Source organism: Perognathus longimembris, chromosome 6, assembly GCF_023159225.1.
Source record: "Perognathus longimembris pacificus isolate PPM17 chromosome 6, ASM2315922v1, whole genome shotgun sequence".
Taxonomy (NCBI): domain Eukaryota; kingdom Metazoa; phylum Chordata; class Mammalia; order Rodentia; family Heteromyidae; genus Perognathus; species Perognathus longimembris.
In genome coordinates, this window is record NC_063166.1 from 11433304 (window position 1) to 11447853 (window position 14550).

The 14550-nt window shown below is 40.3% G+C and overlaps 1 protein-coding gene across 2 annotated transcripts in view; it reads left to right on the forward strand.

Moving 5' to 3' along the window:
- The window catches only part of Srpk1 (SRSF protein kinase 1), a 42682-nt gene that overhangs the window by 19885 nt on the left and 8247 nt on the right, over window positions 1-14550 (forward strand). For both annotated transcript variants that reach the window (XM_048347882.1, XM_048347881.1), the window contains 7 exons: window positions 1158-1183; window positions 1855-2068; window positions 2448-2873; window positions 3388-3488; window positions 7176-7283; window positions 10657-10726; window positions 13343-13435. In XM_048347882.1, coding sequence (XP_048203839.1) covers window positions 1158-1183; window positions 1855-2068; window positions 2448-2873; window positions 3388-3488; window positions 7176-7283; window positions 10657-10726; window positions 13343-13435 — 1038 coding nt within the window. The remainder of the gene's footprint in view (window positions 1-1157; window positions 1184-1854; window positions 2069-2447; window positions 2874-3387; window positions 3489-7175; window positions 7284-10656; window positions 10727-13342; window positions 13436-14550) is intronic.

Genomic DNA, 14550 nt, shown 5'->3' on the forward strand with positions numbered 1-14550 from the left:
TATAATCCTCTGGAGACAGAGATAATGGGGGAATTGACACTCAGCACCAGCCTGGGCATAAACCTATAGCTGGGCACATTGGTGTGAATCATCCAGTTTCAAAAGCGCAATGGCTAGACATAGTGGTGTGTGCCTGGTGTCCTCAGTAACTTGAAGCACAAGTAGGAGATTGCAACCCAGGTTCTCTTCATCATAACATGAGACTTACTCAAAAATAAGCAATGCATTCAGGTGCCTGTAGCTCACACCTATAATTCTAACTAATGAGAAGGCTGAGATCTGAGGATCTGGCAATTTTAGCCAGCTCATGACAAGAAAGTTCATGAGACAATATTATCTCCAATTAACCACCAGAAAGTCAGAAGTGGAGCTGTGATTCAAGTGGTAGAGAATCAGCCTGTCGTGTAGAGTTTTTGTTTGGTTGTTTGATTTTATTGTTTTACCACAATTACAGATGCTTTCAAATGGAAAGAAAATGAAAAATCCCACCTAAGATAAATTAATGTCTATAACATGTAACATAGCAAATTACTACAGCTCATGTGTCAGATAGGCTTTACTTTTGAAATTTGAGAAATGCCAAGGGGGAAGAATCAAGAGAGAGAGTCCTGGAGAAGGATAATTGGGATGCTGTGGGTCATGTTCTAATTGGAGTTGTGCTTGGGAAGTGGGTGTCTTAGCATGTTAGTACTGGAAACAAGGAACTTGGCTCTGCGTATGTTAGTGCTACTTAGGGGAGGGCATACTTATTTAACTCTTCTAAGCTTGGCAACTTTTTATTTTTGCCCTATCCTGGGCTTAAACTCAGGGCCTGAGCACTGTCCCTGGCTTCTTTTTGCTCAAGGCTACTCTGCCACTTGAACCACAGCGCCAGTTCCAGCTTTTTCTGTTTATGTGGTGCTGTGATGTACATGTGAGTGCTTCATGCATGCTAGGCAAGCGCTCTACCACTAGGCCACATTCCTGACCCCTCATGGGAACTTTATATGCATTATTTTCTTTAAAATAAAGGTAATGTAGCTTCTGCCAATGTAATTTTTAAACAATGTGACTTGTAGAAGAAAAACTTTTACTTCTAATAACATGACTTTTCTAAGCCTACCTCTATGTTGCCTGCTGAATGCCAGAATTCTTACTTGGTTTTCTTTTCTTTTCAGTCAGTACTGCTCCTCAACCTAAACCAGTAAGTATAAGGTGTTTATATATCTATTTCTATCTCTAATTCTGATCTGTGGGCTATGGGTATGGGTTCTTCTGATATGGTTGGTTACAGTTTGGAAACCAAGAAAAAAGTATTTGTGAATTTCTATAGTTTTCTCCAGTAAATTCTCACATATCTTCACATTTGTACTGGTGAAGCATCTATAAATTTGACTGTCTGAGAGTTAACCAGCCCTACAGATTGCTCAGAATAACGAACTTTACTGTTAGCTTTATTTTTAATTTTGTTTCATAAGAATATATGCAGCTTTTTAGTTAATGAAAAACCTAGAGAATGAGTGAAATTTAAGCCGGGTGCTGGTGGCTCACACCTGCAATCCTAGCTACTCAGAAGACTGAGATCTAAGGATTGTGGTTCAAAGCCAGCCCAGGCAGGAAAGTCTGTGAGACACTGGTCTCCAACTAAACACCAGAAAACCAGAAGTGGAGCTGTGGCTCAAGTGGTAGAGTGCTAGCCTTGAGCATAAAAGCTCAGGGATAGTGCCCAGGCCCTGAGTTCAAGCCCCAGGACTGGTACACACACAAAAAAAAGAATGAAATTTAATTAGGAAATATTAAAATTAATAGTTATCTCCAATTAGGGGTACTGGATTAGCCACCTGAAGGCTTTATCTGTTTGTAATCTCCGCCCAGGCTGACAAAATGTCAAAGAATAAGAAGAAGAAATTGAAGAAGAAGCAGAAGCGCCAGGCAGAATTACTAGAGAAGCGAATGCAGGAAATTGAGGAAATGGAGAAAGAGTCGGGCCCTGGGCAAAAAAGACCTAACAAGCAAGAAGAATCAGAGAGTCCTGTTGAAAGACCCTTGAAAGAAAACCCACCTAATAAAATGACCCAAGAAAAACTTGGTATAAATAGAGCATCACAAAAATTACTTTATGGCACACTTTAGCATTAATCTGTCATTGTTATATATTATAGTGGTTTCATACATACAACACATCTCTGGGGGTGTCCTTACAAGAACTCAGGTCTTGTTGTAAATGTTAGGCAGGTGATACTAAAATGTAATTTCTTATTTTTCTTAGGAAGTAGAAAAGGCATAGACTTTTAGCTATTGGGTAAGGATAAAAAGGTCTTGGTCCTTCCGTAAATAGGTTTTAGATATCCAGTCTTGTTTTTATTTCATTCAGTATAAGTTCTAGAAAATGTTTTAATCTTGTAATTTTTCTGTTCTTTCATTTACACACATACACATACATGCTTTTTTGTTTGTTTGTTCCTTAGAAGAGTCAAGTTCCATTGGCCAGGATCAAACACTTATGGAACCTGGTGTAGAGGGTGGTGCAGCAGAAATTAATTGCAATGGAGTAATTGAAATCATTAATTATACTGAGGACAGTAATAAAGAATCATTGAGGCTTAAAGAGGATCTACATAATGCTAATGACTCTGATGTCCAAAATGTTCAAAGTTTGAACCAGGAACCTAATTTTCTAAGTTCCCCAAATGGAGACAGTCACCCAACTCAAGAAGCAAATTCTTACACAACTGTACCCTGTGAGGGGTCAGATTCCATGGTATGCCAGTCTTCATCTGTAGACCAGTTACTGAGTGAACAGAACATCAGCCAGCTTCAAGAAAGCATTCGGGCAGAGATACCATGTGGAGATGAGCAAGAGCAGGGACATAATGGACCACTGGACAACAAAGGTACCATTCAGAAATACTTCTTCAACACCCCTTCTCTGTACAACACACTATTGAATATCTACCCTGAAAGTTAACACTGTTTTTGTAACTATACTTTTACAGCAAGTATCTATTATCTATTATTTTTTAAGTAATTGAGGTGTTTTTCGTCTTGTTGGTGATACTTGGGATCAATTCCGGGAGTTGCACATGCTAACCAAGTGCTCTACAAATGAGCTGTATTCTCAGCCAGCACATATGCAAGTTGCCTTCAATGTGTACATCTGTAGCTAACTTTATAGTTTATTCATTGCATATGGGGTGTACAGCATTTTACTTGTTGCTATGAGCAACAGGTTTTTAATTATAGAAACTGGGGTACTTCTGTGCTCTTTTTGTACCACAGAAAATTTATTGTAGGTTGTCATCTGAGGAGCCTAACTGGTTAACTGTTTCTTGTAGAGAGTTTCCTTACCCAGTGAGTGTCCCACAATATTTATTGAACAGTTTTATTGATGGTACTCATTGTCTGTAGGAAAATCCACTGCTGGAAATTTTCTTATCAATCCCCTTGAGCCAAAAAATGCAGAAAAACTCAAAGTGAAGATTGCTGATCTTGGAAATGCCTGTTGGGTGGTAAGTTAAAATTTGCTTTATTTTGAAATGACAATGATTGAATGACAATTACTTGGTTATGCTCAAATTTAATTTACAATTCATTTTATTAAATTTACTAAATTTCCCAGTTTAGTAAATGCTACTTTTGCTTTTAACTTTTTGTTATGGAGAAGTTCAGATACATCTACAAAAGTTGGAGAGCTGGGAATGTGACTTAGTGGTAGAATGCTTGCCTAGCTTGCCTATCATACATGAAGCCCTGGGTTTGATTTCTCAGTACCACATACACAGAAAAGGCCAGAAATGGCTCTGAGCAAAAGAAGCTTAGGCCTTGCGTTCAAGCCCCAGGACTGGCCAAAAAAAGTTGGAGAAGTGGTACATTTACAAAAGCTGTGGAAAGCATCCATCCCTCGTGGCAGTTACCCTCCCCTAGATTCAGTTAATGTCCACTTGTTTTGTGCTTATCCTTCATTCACTTTTTGTTTTTGCTTTTTGCCAGTCCTATAGCTTGAACTCAGGGCCTGAGCACTGTCCCTGGCTTCTTTTTGCTCAAGGCTAGCACTCTACCTCTTGAGCCACAGCACCACTTCTGGCTTTTTCTGTATATGAAGTGCTGAGGAATCAAACCCAGGCCTTCATGTATGTGAGGCAGGTACTTTACCACTAGACCATATTCCAGCCCCCCTTTGTTATTTTTAATACATGTATTTCAGAAAAACCTTCTAACACCATACACAATTTCATAACCAAATGTTCATTTATGGGCATTCTTCAACTATTTACACTGTCATCCCTCAACAAAAGTGTAATACAGTCTAGGAATATAGCTTAGTGGTAGAGTGCTTGCCTAGTATGCATGAAGCCCTGGGTTTGATTCCTTGGGACCACATAAACAAAAAAATAAATACAATTAATTTGTGCTGGGAATGTGGCTTAGCGGTAGAGTGCTTGCCTTAGCATGCATGAAGCCCGGGGTTCCTTTCCTCAGCACCCTATAAACAGAAGAGGCCAGAAGTGGCCCTCTGGCTCAAGAGGTAGAGTGCTAGCCTTGAGCAAAAAGAGGCCAGGCACAATGCTCAGGCCCTGAGTCCAAGCCCCAAGACTGGTGGGAAAAAAAAAGTATAATCCAAGATATCTTGACGAGAAATCTTTACAGACAACAATATATTCTTGTAGCTGATTTTAACAGTATCCACCTATTATATTTTCATTCAGTCACCTGAAAGAATAATAAAGTCAGCAGGACATGGAGATAAACAGGCTTAGGCAGCATCCTATCAAGGAATCAACTTTCTTCCTCAACCTCCAAGTAAAATTACTCAACAGTTGCTACCAGGAAACTAAACAAGAAAGTACACCAGGATTAGCAGACTGAGCAGAGCAGAGCAGTCTGCACAGTAAGCATTAGTCTAGAAGGCCTAAGATTTCAGCAAGTTAGTTTTGATAGTCTTTAAGTTACTCATTAGTTTTAATTTTTCATTTGAACACCTATATTCTTTCTTGATGAATTAATTTTTCCCAAAGAGATCTCAGATTAATTCCTTTTATTTATTAGAAAATGAACGTGGCAAAAACTGTAAATATAAAGAGCATTTGGGGAGCTCCTTTTTGAATGGACAATTCAGTGACCTCTCCATTTATTTCATGGCACAATGCGTGTCTTTTAAGGTCAAAACCCAGTATATCATCTACTGCAGATGTAACCAGAAGAAAATAGAGCTGAGATGGCTTATAGGAAAAATAATCAGAAATTGACTCGTCTCTAAAGCAGATAATTTTATTTGCTCAGGTATGGAGCTCTTAAAAATACATGACTAGGGTTGAGAATGTGGCTTACTGGCAGAGTACTTGCCCAGCATGCATGAAGCCCTGGGTTTGATTTCTCCGTACCACATAGAAAAGGCCTCTGTGGCTCAAGTGGTAGAGTTCTAGCCTTGAGCAAAAAGAAGCTCAGGGATAGCACGCAGGCCCTGAGTCCAAGGCCCAGGACTGGCCAAAAAAAAAAAAATTGTAGCCTCCTTTTAATTCACTTTGTGCACTTGGGACACTTCATCACCAGGTCTTTATATAGGGCTCAAGAAGTACAGTGCCAGCTTAACAAATATGAGCCCCTGAGTTGAAACCCTGGTACCAAAATATAAATATGTAAATGTGTGTGTGTACACACACATCTATAATTCAGTAATTCATGAGTACTATAATCTTTATGAATTTGTGAGGTCTGTGATGAGAGCCTTTGGTATGGAAATCTTTGTGTAGTTGTCTTTAGGATATGTCCTAGATGTATAAATGCTAGTCAACAATTGGTGGGGAGCGGGGAGGATTCTCCAGATGCTTAGGAAATAAAGACCAGAAGGATGGTAGTTTGAGGTCAGCATAGGCAAAAATATGACCAACCCCTCCTCTCAACCAACAAGCCAGGCATGGTAATTAATATCTGACATTACAGCCATGTGGGAAGCATAGTGTGTTTGTGTGGCACAGTGTGTGCCAGTACTAGGGCTTGAACTCAAGGCCTCGCACTCTTCTTTAGCTTTTTCCACACAAAGCTGGCATTCTGCCACTTGAATCATACCTCCTCTTGGCTTTTTTTTTTGCCAGTCCTAGGGCTTGGACTCAGGGCCTGAGCACTGTCCCTGGCTTCTTTTTGTTCAAGGCTAGCACTCTGCCACTTGAGCCACAGCGCTACTTCTGGCTTTTTCTGTGTATGTGGTGCTGGGGAATTGAACACAGGGCCTCATGTATACGGGGCAAGCACTCTTGCCACTAGGCCATATCCCCAGCCCCTCCTCTTGGCATTTTGCTGATTAATTGGAGGTAAGACTCAGATTTTTCTGCCTCCGGCTGGCTTTGAAACCTTGACCTTCAGATCTCAACTTCCTGAGTAGCTAGGATAACATGTGTAAGTCACTGGCAACTGGCATGATTTTTTTTTTTCAGTTTCCTTTCCATCTTTTTTCTTTTTCTTTTTTTTTTTTTTTTTTTTGTAGTGCTAAGGTCTGCTTATTAAGCAGATACTATACCATTTGAGTCATGATCCCAGTCCTTTTTCATCATAGTTATTTTCAAATAGGATCTTGCAGTTTTGCTCAAGGCCAGACTGACCACTAGCCTCCTGTTTATACCTCCCATGTAACTGGTGTCACAAGCGGGATAATGACTGGTTCAACCTTACTGTTTGAGATGGGGGTGTTACTTCTGTCCAAACCACGATCTTCCTGATATCTTGATATCTGCCTCCTGAGTCTCTAGGATTTCTGGAGTGAGCCATTATGCTCAGCCTTAAAAAGGCTTATTTTATTTTATTGCCAGTCGTGGGGCTTGAAGTCAGGGCCTGGGTGCTGTCCCTGAGCTCTTTGGCTCAAGGCTAGCACTCTACCACTTAGAGCCACAGCACCACTTTCAGTTTTCTGGTGGTTAATTGGATACAAGAGTCTAATGGACTTTTCTGCCCGGGCTGGCTTTGAACCTCAATCCTCAGGTCTCAGCCTCCTGAGTAGCTAGGATTACAGACATGAGCCACTAGCACCCAGCACAAGGACAATTTTTAATTGAGTCTAAGGGTCATTTGTTTATTTATTGAAAAAGTAACTGGTTTGGGAAATTTTTCAGGCAATGTATTTTTATCTCCATTATTAATCTTTTTTATTTTACTTTTTAAAACTAAAACAAATAATAAAATATTTTCCTTTTTCATTTACTCAGCACAAACATTTCACTGAAGATATTCAAACAAGGCAGTATCGCTCCTTGGAAGTACTGATAGGATCTGGCTATAATACCCCTGCTGACATTTGGAGCACAGCATGCATGGTAATGTTCTCTTCCCCTCGTCCTTCACTCATTATGTAATAGTGTCATACCTATTGTTAACAAGCAGAAAAGGAATTTGGCATAGGTGAGTTATCATAAAAACGTCCTGTAGCTGGAGAGATCTAAATTGAAAATGGGTGCTATAGACATTGTTGGCTTGGATTAGGAGTTACAGGTAATTTTATCCTGTTAGTATTTATCTTTTTTTTCTGACTAGTGACACTGCTGGGAAATTGTGTATGATTCAGCAACTCCTTTGCATCTTTGCAACTCACCTAGATGTAAAGTCCTGTCATCCATGGATTCTTTCCTTACTGCTCTGTCCCTGGCATGCATCCGCTCAAATAGTCAGATAGAATTGATAGAAAATGACTTCCCGCGAATAGCTTTATATTGGAGTCTATTACATTATTTCCTGGCAGGAATTCGAGATCTTATCATCATTTGTACTTTTATTTGTTTACTTGTCTCTCTTCCACAAGGTTATATATCTGTTGCATACAACTGCATGTTTGGCTTTTGTTTTTTGCCAATCTTGGGACTCTAACTTGGGGTTTGGATAGTGTCCCTGCGCTCTTTTGGTTTTCTGGTGGTTAATTGGAGATAAGAGTCTCATAGAATTTCTTGCCTGAGCTGGCTTTGAACCATGATTCTCACAGCTCAGCCTCCTGAGTAGCTAGGATTACAGGTGTGAGCCAGCTGGCTGATTGCATGTTTTAAGTGGGTGCTTTCAATGTATTTCTGGTGTTAACACTTGAGTCTTTGCAGATTTGGTAGGTTAAGGGCATATTACAAGTTGGCCATGTTAGAGAGTAGAGTCCTGAAGTTGGTGTGTGTTGAAGTATCTGAATTCCAAAGAACTGCCATCATTGATAGGGAAGAAGACCTAGGTATTTGCTGCATTGAAAGGAAAGGATGATATCATGTACAGCTCTCAAAATAAAACATTCTATGCACAGAAACAAACAAGAAGAATTGAGAAAGACAAATACACACACTCACCTCTACTTGCCCAAAGATGATTCATTTGTAACTTGGTTGGCTATGGGGCATTCACCCCAGAAACTAATACCGCAGTTGATGAGGAGGGCTTTGACTTGTTGGCATTACTAAAGGTATCCTGTTTTGGGCAGTTCCAATAGCTGTATGTATGTTGGAATATTAATTTGGAGGCTGCTTTGATTTTAGGAAAGAAAAACTAAAACTTTAGTCTGTAGCAATAGCTTGTCCTTACAGTTAGCTTTGTGTGTGCCCAACTATTACTTAGTCCTTTTTTTTTTAATCCCGTTTATTTTTTTGTTTTGTTTTTGTTGCCAGTCCTGGGGCTTGAACTCAGGGCCTGAGCACTGTCCCTGGCTTCTTTTTGCTCAAGGTTAGCACTCAGCAACTTGAGCCACAGCGCCACTTCTGGCTGTTTGTATATATGTGGTGCTAAGGAATCAGACCCAGGGCTTCATGTATACGAGACAAGCACTTTACCACTAGGCCATATTCCCAGCCCCTATTTAATCCTTTTATGTATCTAACACTTAACTCAAATATCATGTTCAAAGTGCTTAGTTCACCCCATATACATGTTTTTTTAATAAATTGTCTTCCTTTTCACTGAGACCAAAAGCTATTAGTTCAATTCCTAATATATTTTTCCCTTTCTACACATAATTTATTAGCAGTTTTTGTGTTCTATCTTCAGAATAGATCCTGTAGAAACCACTTCCATTAACCCATTACAACCCAAAACCAACTCCTAATTTCTTCCTTTGCTTCCATTTTCTCCCCTTATTTTGCATTCTCATATAATAGCCTGAGTAATCTTAATTAATAATCAGATCTTTTTACTGCCCTGATAAAATTGCCTGTCATATTTGTTGAGGTTTTTGCATATGTATTCATCACGGATTTTGGTCTGTAATTTTCTTTCTTCAACAGTTTTTTTTTTTTTTTCTTTTTCTTTTTTAGTCTTTATTTTTAGCCAGTCCTGGGGCTTGGACTCAGGGCCTGAGCACTGTCCCTGGCTTGCTTTTTGCTCAAGGCTAGCACTCTGCCACTTGAGCCATAGCGCCACTTCTGGCCATTTTCTGTATATGTGGTGCTGGGGAATTGAACCCAGGGCCTCATGTATGAGAGGCAAGCACTCTTGCCACTAGGCCATATTCCCAGCCCTGTAATTTTCTTTCTTATAATGACCCTTTTCTGGGTTTGGTATCACTTCAATTCTACCCCTATTTTGATACTTTTTATTTGATGACCTTACTCTGGGCAATATGCAGATAAGGAGTAAAGAGTACAATAAATCTGAATTGAGAATGTGCCCTAAATAAACCTACCTTTACAGTTCTTGAGATTATAATCTTAAAAATAAATCCATTTATTATGTATGAAACTGTGACCCCTCTATATCACTTTTAACAATAAAGAAATTTTTTAAAAATCCATTTGGGGGCTGGGAATGTGGCTTAGTGGTAGAGTGCTTGCCTAGCATGCATGAAGCCCTGGGTTTGACTCCTCAGCACCACATAATCAGAAAAGTCCAGAATGGCACTGTGGCTCCAGTGGTAGAGTGCTAGCCTTGAGCAAAAAGAAGCCTGGGACAGTGCCCAGGCCCTGAGTTCAAACCCCGAGACTGGCAAAAATACATAAATAAATTCATTTGCAGTCAATGGGAGAATATCATGTGGCCTCATTATTCAGTCTCCACATTGTTTGACACTTTCCAAATGAATAATAAGCATCTCTTAGAATACTCAAACACTGATTATCTTATTACAAGAGGTTTTCCTATTGTAGGAAGCATATACCCTTTGCATCCTAGTTGGTGAGTGCTAACCTACTAGTCACCTAAGATAAGTTGGTTCCTGGATCCATTGACAATTTTTTCCTAATTTTCTATAGGCTAGGTGGGAACTTTCAGTTTAAACTATGCTTTCTGTTGCCAAGGTTACATGTAGTTTTTATCAAACATTGAAGAGGTACAGATAGGTATTTTGAGTATTTACTCTGAGGTATAGAATTCAATTGTCTAGCAATATGAAATTACAAAGAAAATGCATTCTTCTCACAAATAACTCAGTAATTTAGAATCGCCTTAAGAGCTTCAGTGCTAGTTTTGTTTTTCTAAGTGCACATATTTATAACTATCGTCACTACTAGAGCTTTTACTGTATGGGACTTTGTACCCATTGTCCAGCCTCTACCCATTCCCTGCTGAATGGCTTGGTTTGTTGTTACTTCTTTGTTTGGTCTTCCACTATCAGATAACCCACACATTTGGTCCAAATTCAATCCTTTTTTCTTTATATTTCATTAAGATACTGATATAGGCTGAGCGTGAGTGGCTCACTGATGCTTTCATGTGCCATCCTCTTTTTCTTAGGCCTTTGAACTAGCCACAGGCGACTATTTGTTTGAACCTCATTCAGGGGAAGAGTATACTCGAGATGAAGGTGAGTCTAAGTAATCAAAATGATTACACTTGCTATTTATGGCTAAAATCATTTGATTTCACTAAGAACCTTAGTAATAACCATGTCAGTATACTAATTATAGTTAGGTCCTCCAAATAAAAGTACTATAAAAAATTAAGCCAGGTGCCAGTGGCTCATGCATAGTCCCTAGGTACTCAGAAAACTGAGGTCTGATGATTGCTCTTTGGTAAATTTGTTTTGTTTTGTGCTGGTCTTAGGACTAGGCACTAGGCCTGAATTTTTCTGCTCATGGCTAGTGCTCTACCACTTGAGCACAGCTTCACTTCCAGGATTGTGGTTTGAAGCCAGGCTAAGCAGGAAACACTTCCTTTTTTCAGGCATGGGGTTTGAACTTGGGGCCTGAGCATTGTCCCTGAGCTTTTTCCCTCCAAAGCTAGCACTCTACCACTTTGAGCCACAGCACCACTTTCAGTTTTCTGGTGGTTAATTGAAGATAAGAGTCTCGTGGATTTTCCTGCCTAGACTGGCTTTCAACCATGGTCCTCAGATCTCAGCCTCCTGAGAAGCTAGGATTACAGGCATTAACCACCTGCACCTGGCTAATAATTTCCTAGTATAGGAAAAATAAGTTAAAGAACAAATCAGTTGCTTGGAAGTTTGCAGTAAGAGAAAATATAGTCTCGTTTATTCCTTGGTATTCTCATTTTGATTGTTACTGGTAATTTAGAAAGCCATTTATTTGCAGGTCCTGCATAAATTTTTTTTTTTTTTTTTTGGCCAGTCCTGGGCCTTGGACTCAGGGCCTGAGCACTGTCCCTGGCTTCCTTTTTGCTCAAGGCTAGAACTCTGCCACTTAAGCCACAGCGCCACTTCTGGCCGTTTTCTGTATATGTGGTTCTGGGGAATCGAACCCAGGGCCTCATGTATACAAGGCAAGCTCTCTCGCCACTAGGCCATATCCCCAGCCCCCCTGCATAAAATTGGCAGAACTTTATTTTGGGTTTCGGGGCACTGTCTGTCCCTCAGCTCTTTGAGCTCAAGGCTAGCACTCTACAGTTTATTTTTTGCCACAGTACCCCTTTTGGTTTTCTGGTGATTAATTGGAGATGAGTCCCACAGACTTTGCTGACCAGGCTGGCTTTGAACTGCAATCTGCAGATTTCAGCCTCCTGAGTCGCTAGGGTTACAGGCATGAGCCACCAACACCTGGCTTTAACAGAACTTTGAATTTGTGAATTTAAAGTTTTTTCTAAATGATATCACTAGATCCTGTGATTTTCAGATAAATATGAATGTATATCACATATAGTATTGCCTCCAGAACATGTGCACTTAGAAGCTAAATGCCAACTGGGAATATGGCTTAGTGGTAGCGTGCTTGCCTGGTGTGCATGAAGCCCTAGGTTTGATTCCTCGGTACCATATAACCAGAAAAGGCTGGAAGTGGTGCTGTGGCTCAAATAGTAGAGTGAGCAAAAGAAGCCAGGGACAGTGCCCAGACCCTGAGTTCAACAGCCCCAGGACTTTTTTAAATTTAAAAAACAACACAACAACAAAAAGCCACACTTCATGTGCTTATCACCTGAAAAGTAAAATGGACAATGGAGCTGCCTGGAAGAAACTTAAAGGCTTTGGGCTATACATGACATTTTCATTAGAATTTGCCCCTTTTAACTCTGGAACTTCAAAAGGTCATTTATTCTCTCTCGGAGTCCATTTTCCCATCTTTGAAATGGTGCTGCTGGCTCGTGCCTAAAATCTTAGCTACTTGAAAGGTTGAGATCCAGAGGATTGATTTTCAAGGTTAGCCAGAACAGAATGCTCCAGAAGATTCTATTCAAAATAACAAGCATAAAGCAAGTCTGTAGGCATGCCCCAAGTGGTAGAGTGTCTTACGAAAGAATCTATCTGAACCTGGGTATATAAACAAAAGTAAAGTTGTAGATAGGCTTCCAAAATCCAGAATAAGACTTGTCAGCCACCTTGCCAGGTGACAAGTAACTCTTGGCCTTCCCAGTCTCTATCTCAGTTTCCTCGGCTCACTTGTAGTCAGTAATAAATAGCTAGTTCTTGAAACAGCTGTTCATGGGAAAACTTCTTTTCCAACCTGCCCTTCTCATCTATTTTTGATCACATTGTACACATTATAGAGCTGATAGGAAAAATTCCAAGACATGGTCCAAGAAATATCCACAGGGCTTCTTCCGTGGTTTTTAGTGGTCCCTTAAGTCCCACTAGAGTGAGTGACTGGTATTTGCATGGTTTTATAAATTGTGTCCAGGGGCTGGGAATATGGCCTAGTGGCTAGAGCGCCTGCCGTATATACATGAAGCCCTGGGTTCGATTCCCCAGCACCACATATATAGAAAATGGCCAGAAGTGGCACTGTGGCTCAAGTGGCAGAGTACTAGCCTTGAGCAAAAAGCAAACCAGGGACAGTGCTCAGGCCCTGAGTCCAAGGCCCAGGACTGGCGGGGAAAAAAAAAAAAAAAATCTGTCCATTTCTTGTTTAGGAAATAAGGTAAGCCTGAAAGATGGGGGTGGACCATTGCTGCCAGTGTCTAGAGCTACATTTGTATCACTGGTTATCTATGTCTCTTTTTTTTCCCCCTTTTGAATATTTAAAACATACAGATCACATTGCATTGATCATAGAACTTCTGGGAAAGGTGCCTCGCAAGCTCATTGTGTCAGGGAAATATTCCAAGGAATTTTTCACCAAAAAAGGTAAAAAGCAAATATACCAGGAGACAAAAAATGCCTAGAGATCATAAGGTAAGCCTCGTTGGCCAGTGCTCCGGTACCCAGAGGTGAGTGTGCCTTCAGGGCTGACATTTGGCTTACGTGGAGTGAGGTAGTAGTCAGGAGTAGAGAGTGGAGCAGAATGTCAAATCCCAGCGGCTTCACTGTACACCAGCTAATCATTTCTAAATAGAAAAAAAGATTATATCCTTCATATGAAGTTAATATGTGTATAGTGCCTTCGATGTAATTGGTGATTCCTATCACACTTCTAGAAAGTGGACAGTTTAAGTTTATATTATTATGTATTAATAAAGATGGAAGCTCTCACTTTGAATTTCTTACTTATGTAATTCTTATGCATTCCAAATAAAATTAAAATGTGAAAACCTAACCTCAAAGGATCTAGAAAACTGTCTAGCCTTTGTTTTCTCTATTGTTCCCTGGAAGTTTCCTCATTTCCTAATAACCTCTACACAAATACCAAGAAAAATGTTTTTGTTTTTTTCCAATGCTTGATAGGAATTCTCAGAGATGTTATCCTTTTAAAAATTTTCTGGGGCCAGGCACTGGTGGCTCACACCTATAATCCTAGCTGCTCAGAAGGCTGAGATCTGAGGATTGTATTTCATAGCTGGCTCAGGCAGGAAGTCTGTGAGACTCTGAGCTCCAATACACTACTCAAAAAAAAAAAAAAGCTATAAGTGGCACTGTGGCACAGATGGAAGATTGCTAGCCTTGAGTAAAAAGAAACTCAGGGACAGCACCAAGGCCCTGAGTTCAAGCCCCAGGACTGGCATCTCCCTCCCCCCCCCAAAAAAAAATATATATATGAGCATATATATATGATTAAATGGTCACTTTAGGTAGACACAGGGAGCACATGTCATAGCTGCTTGAAAAACAAGTAAGATCACTGGAGCCCAGGGTTTCAAGGCCAGAACAACCTAACAAGATCCTGTCTCCCAAAGACTCATTTCTGGGCTGGGGATATGGCCTAGTGGCAAGAGTGCCTGCCTCGTATACATGAGGCCCTGGGTTCGATTCCCCAGCACCACATATACAGAAAACGGCCAGAAGTGGCGCTGTGGCTTAAGTGG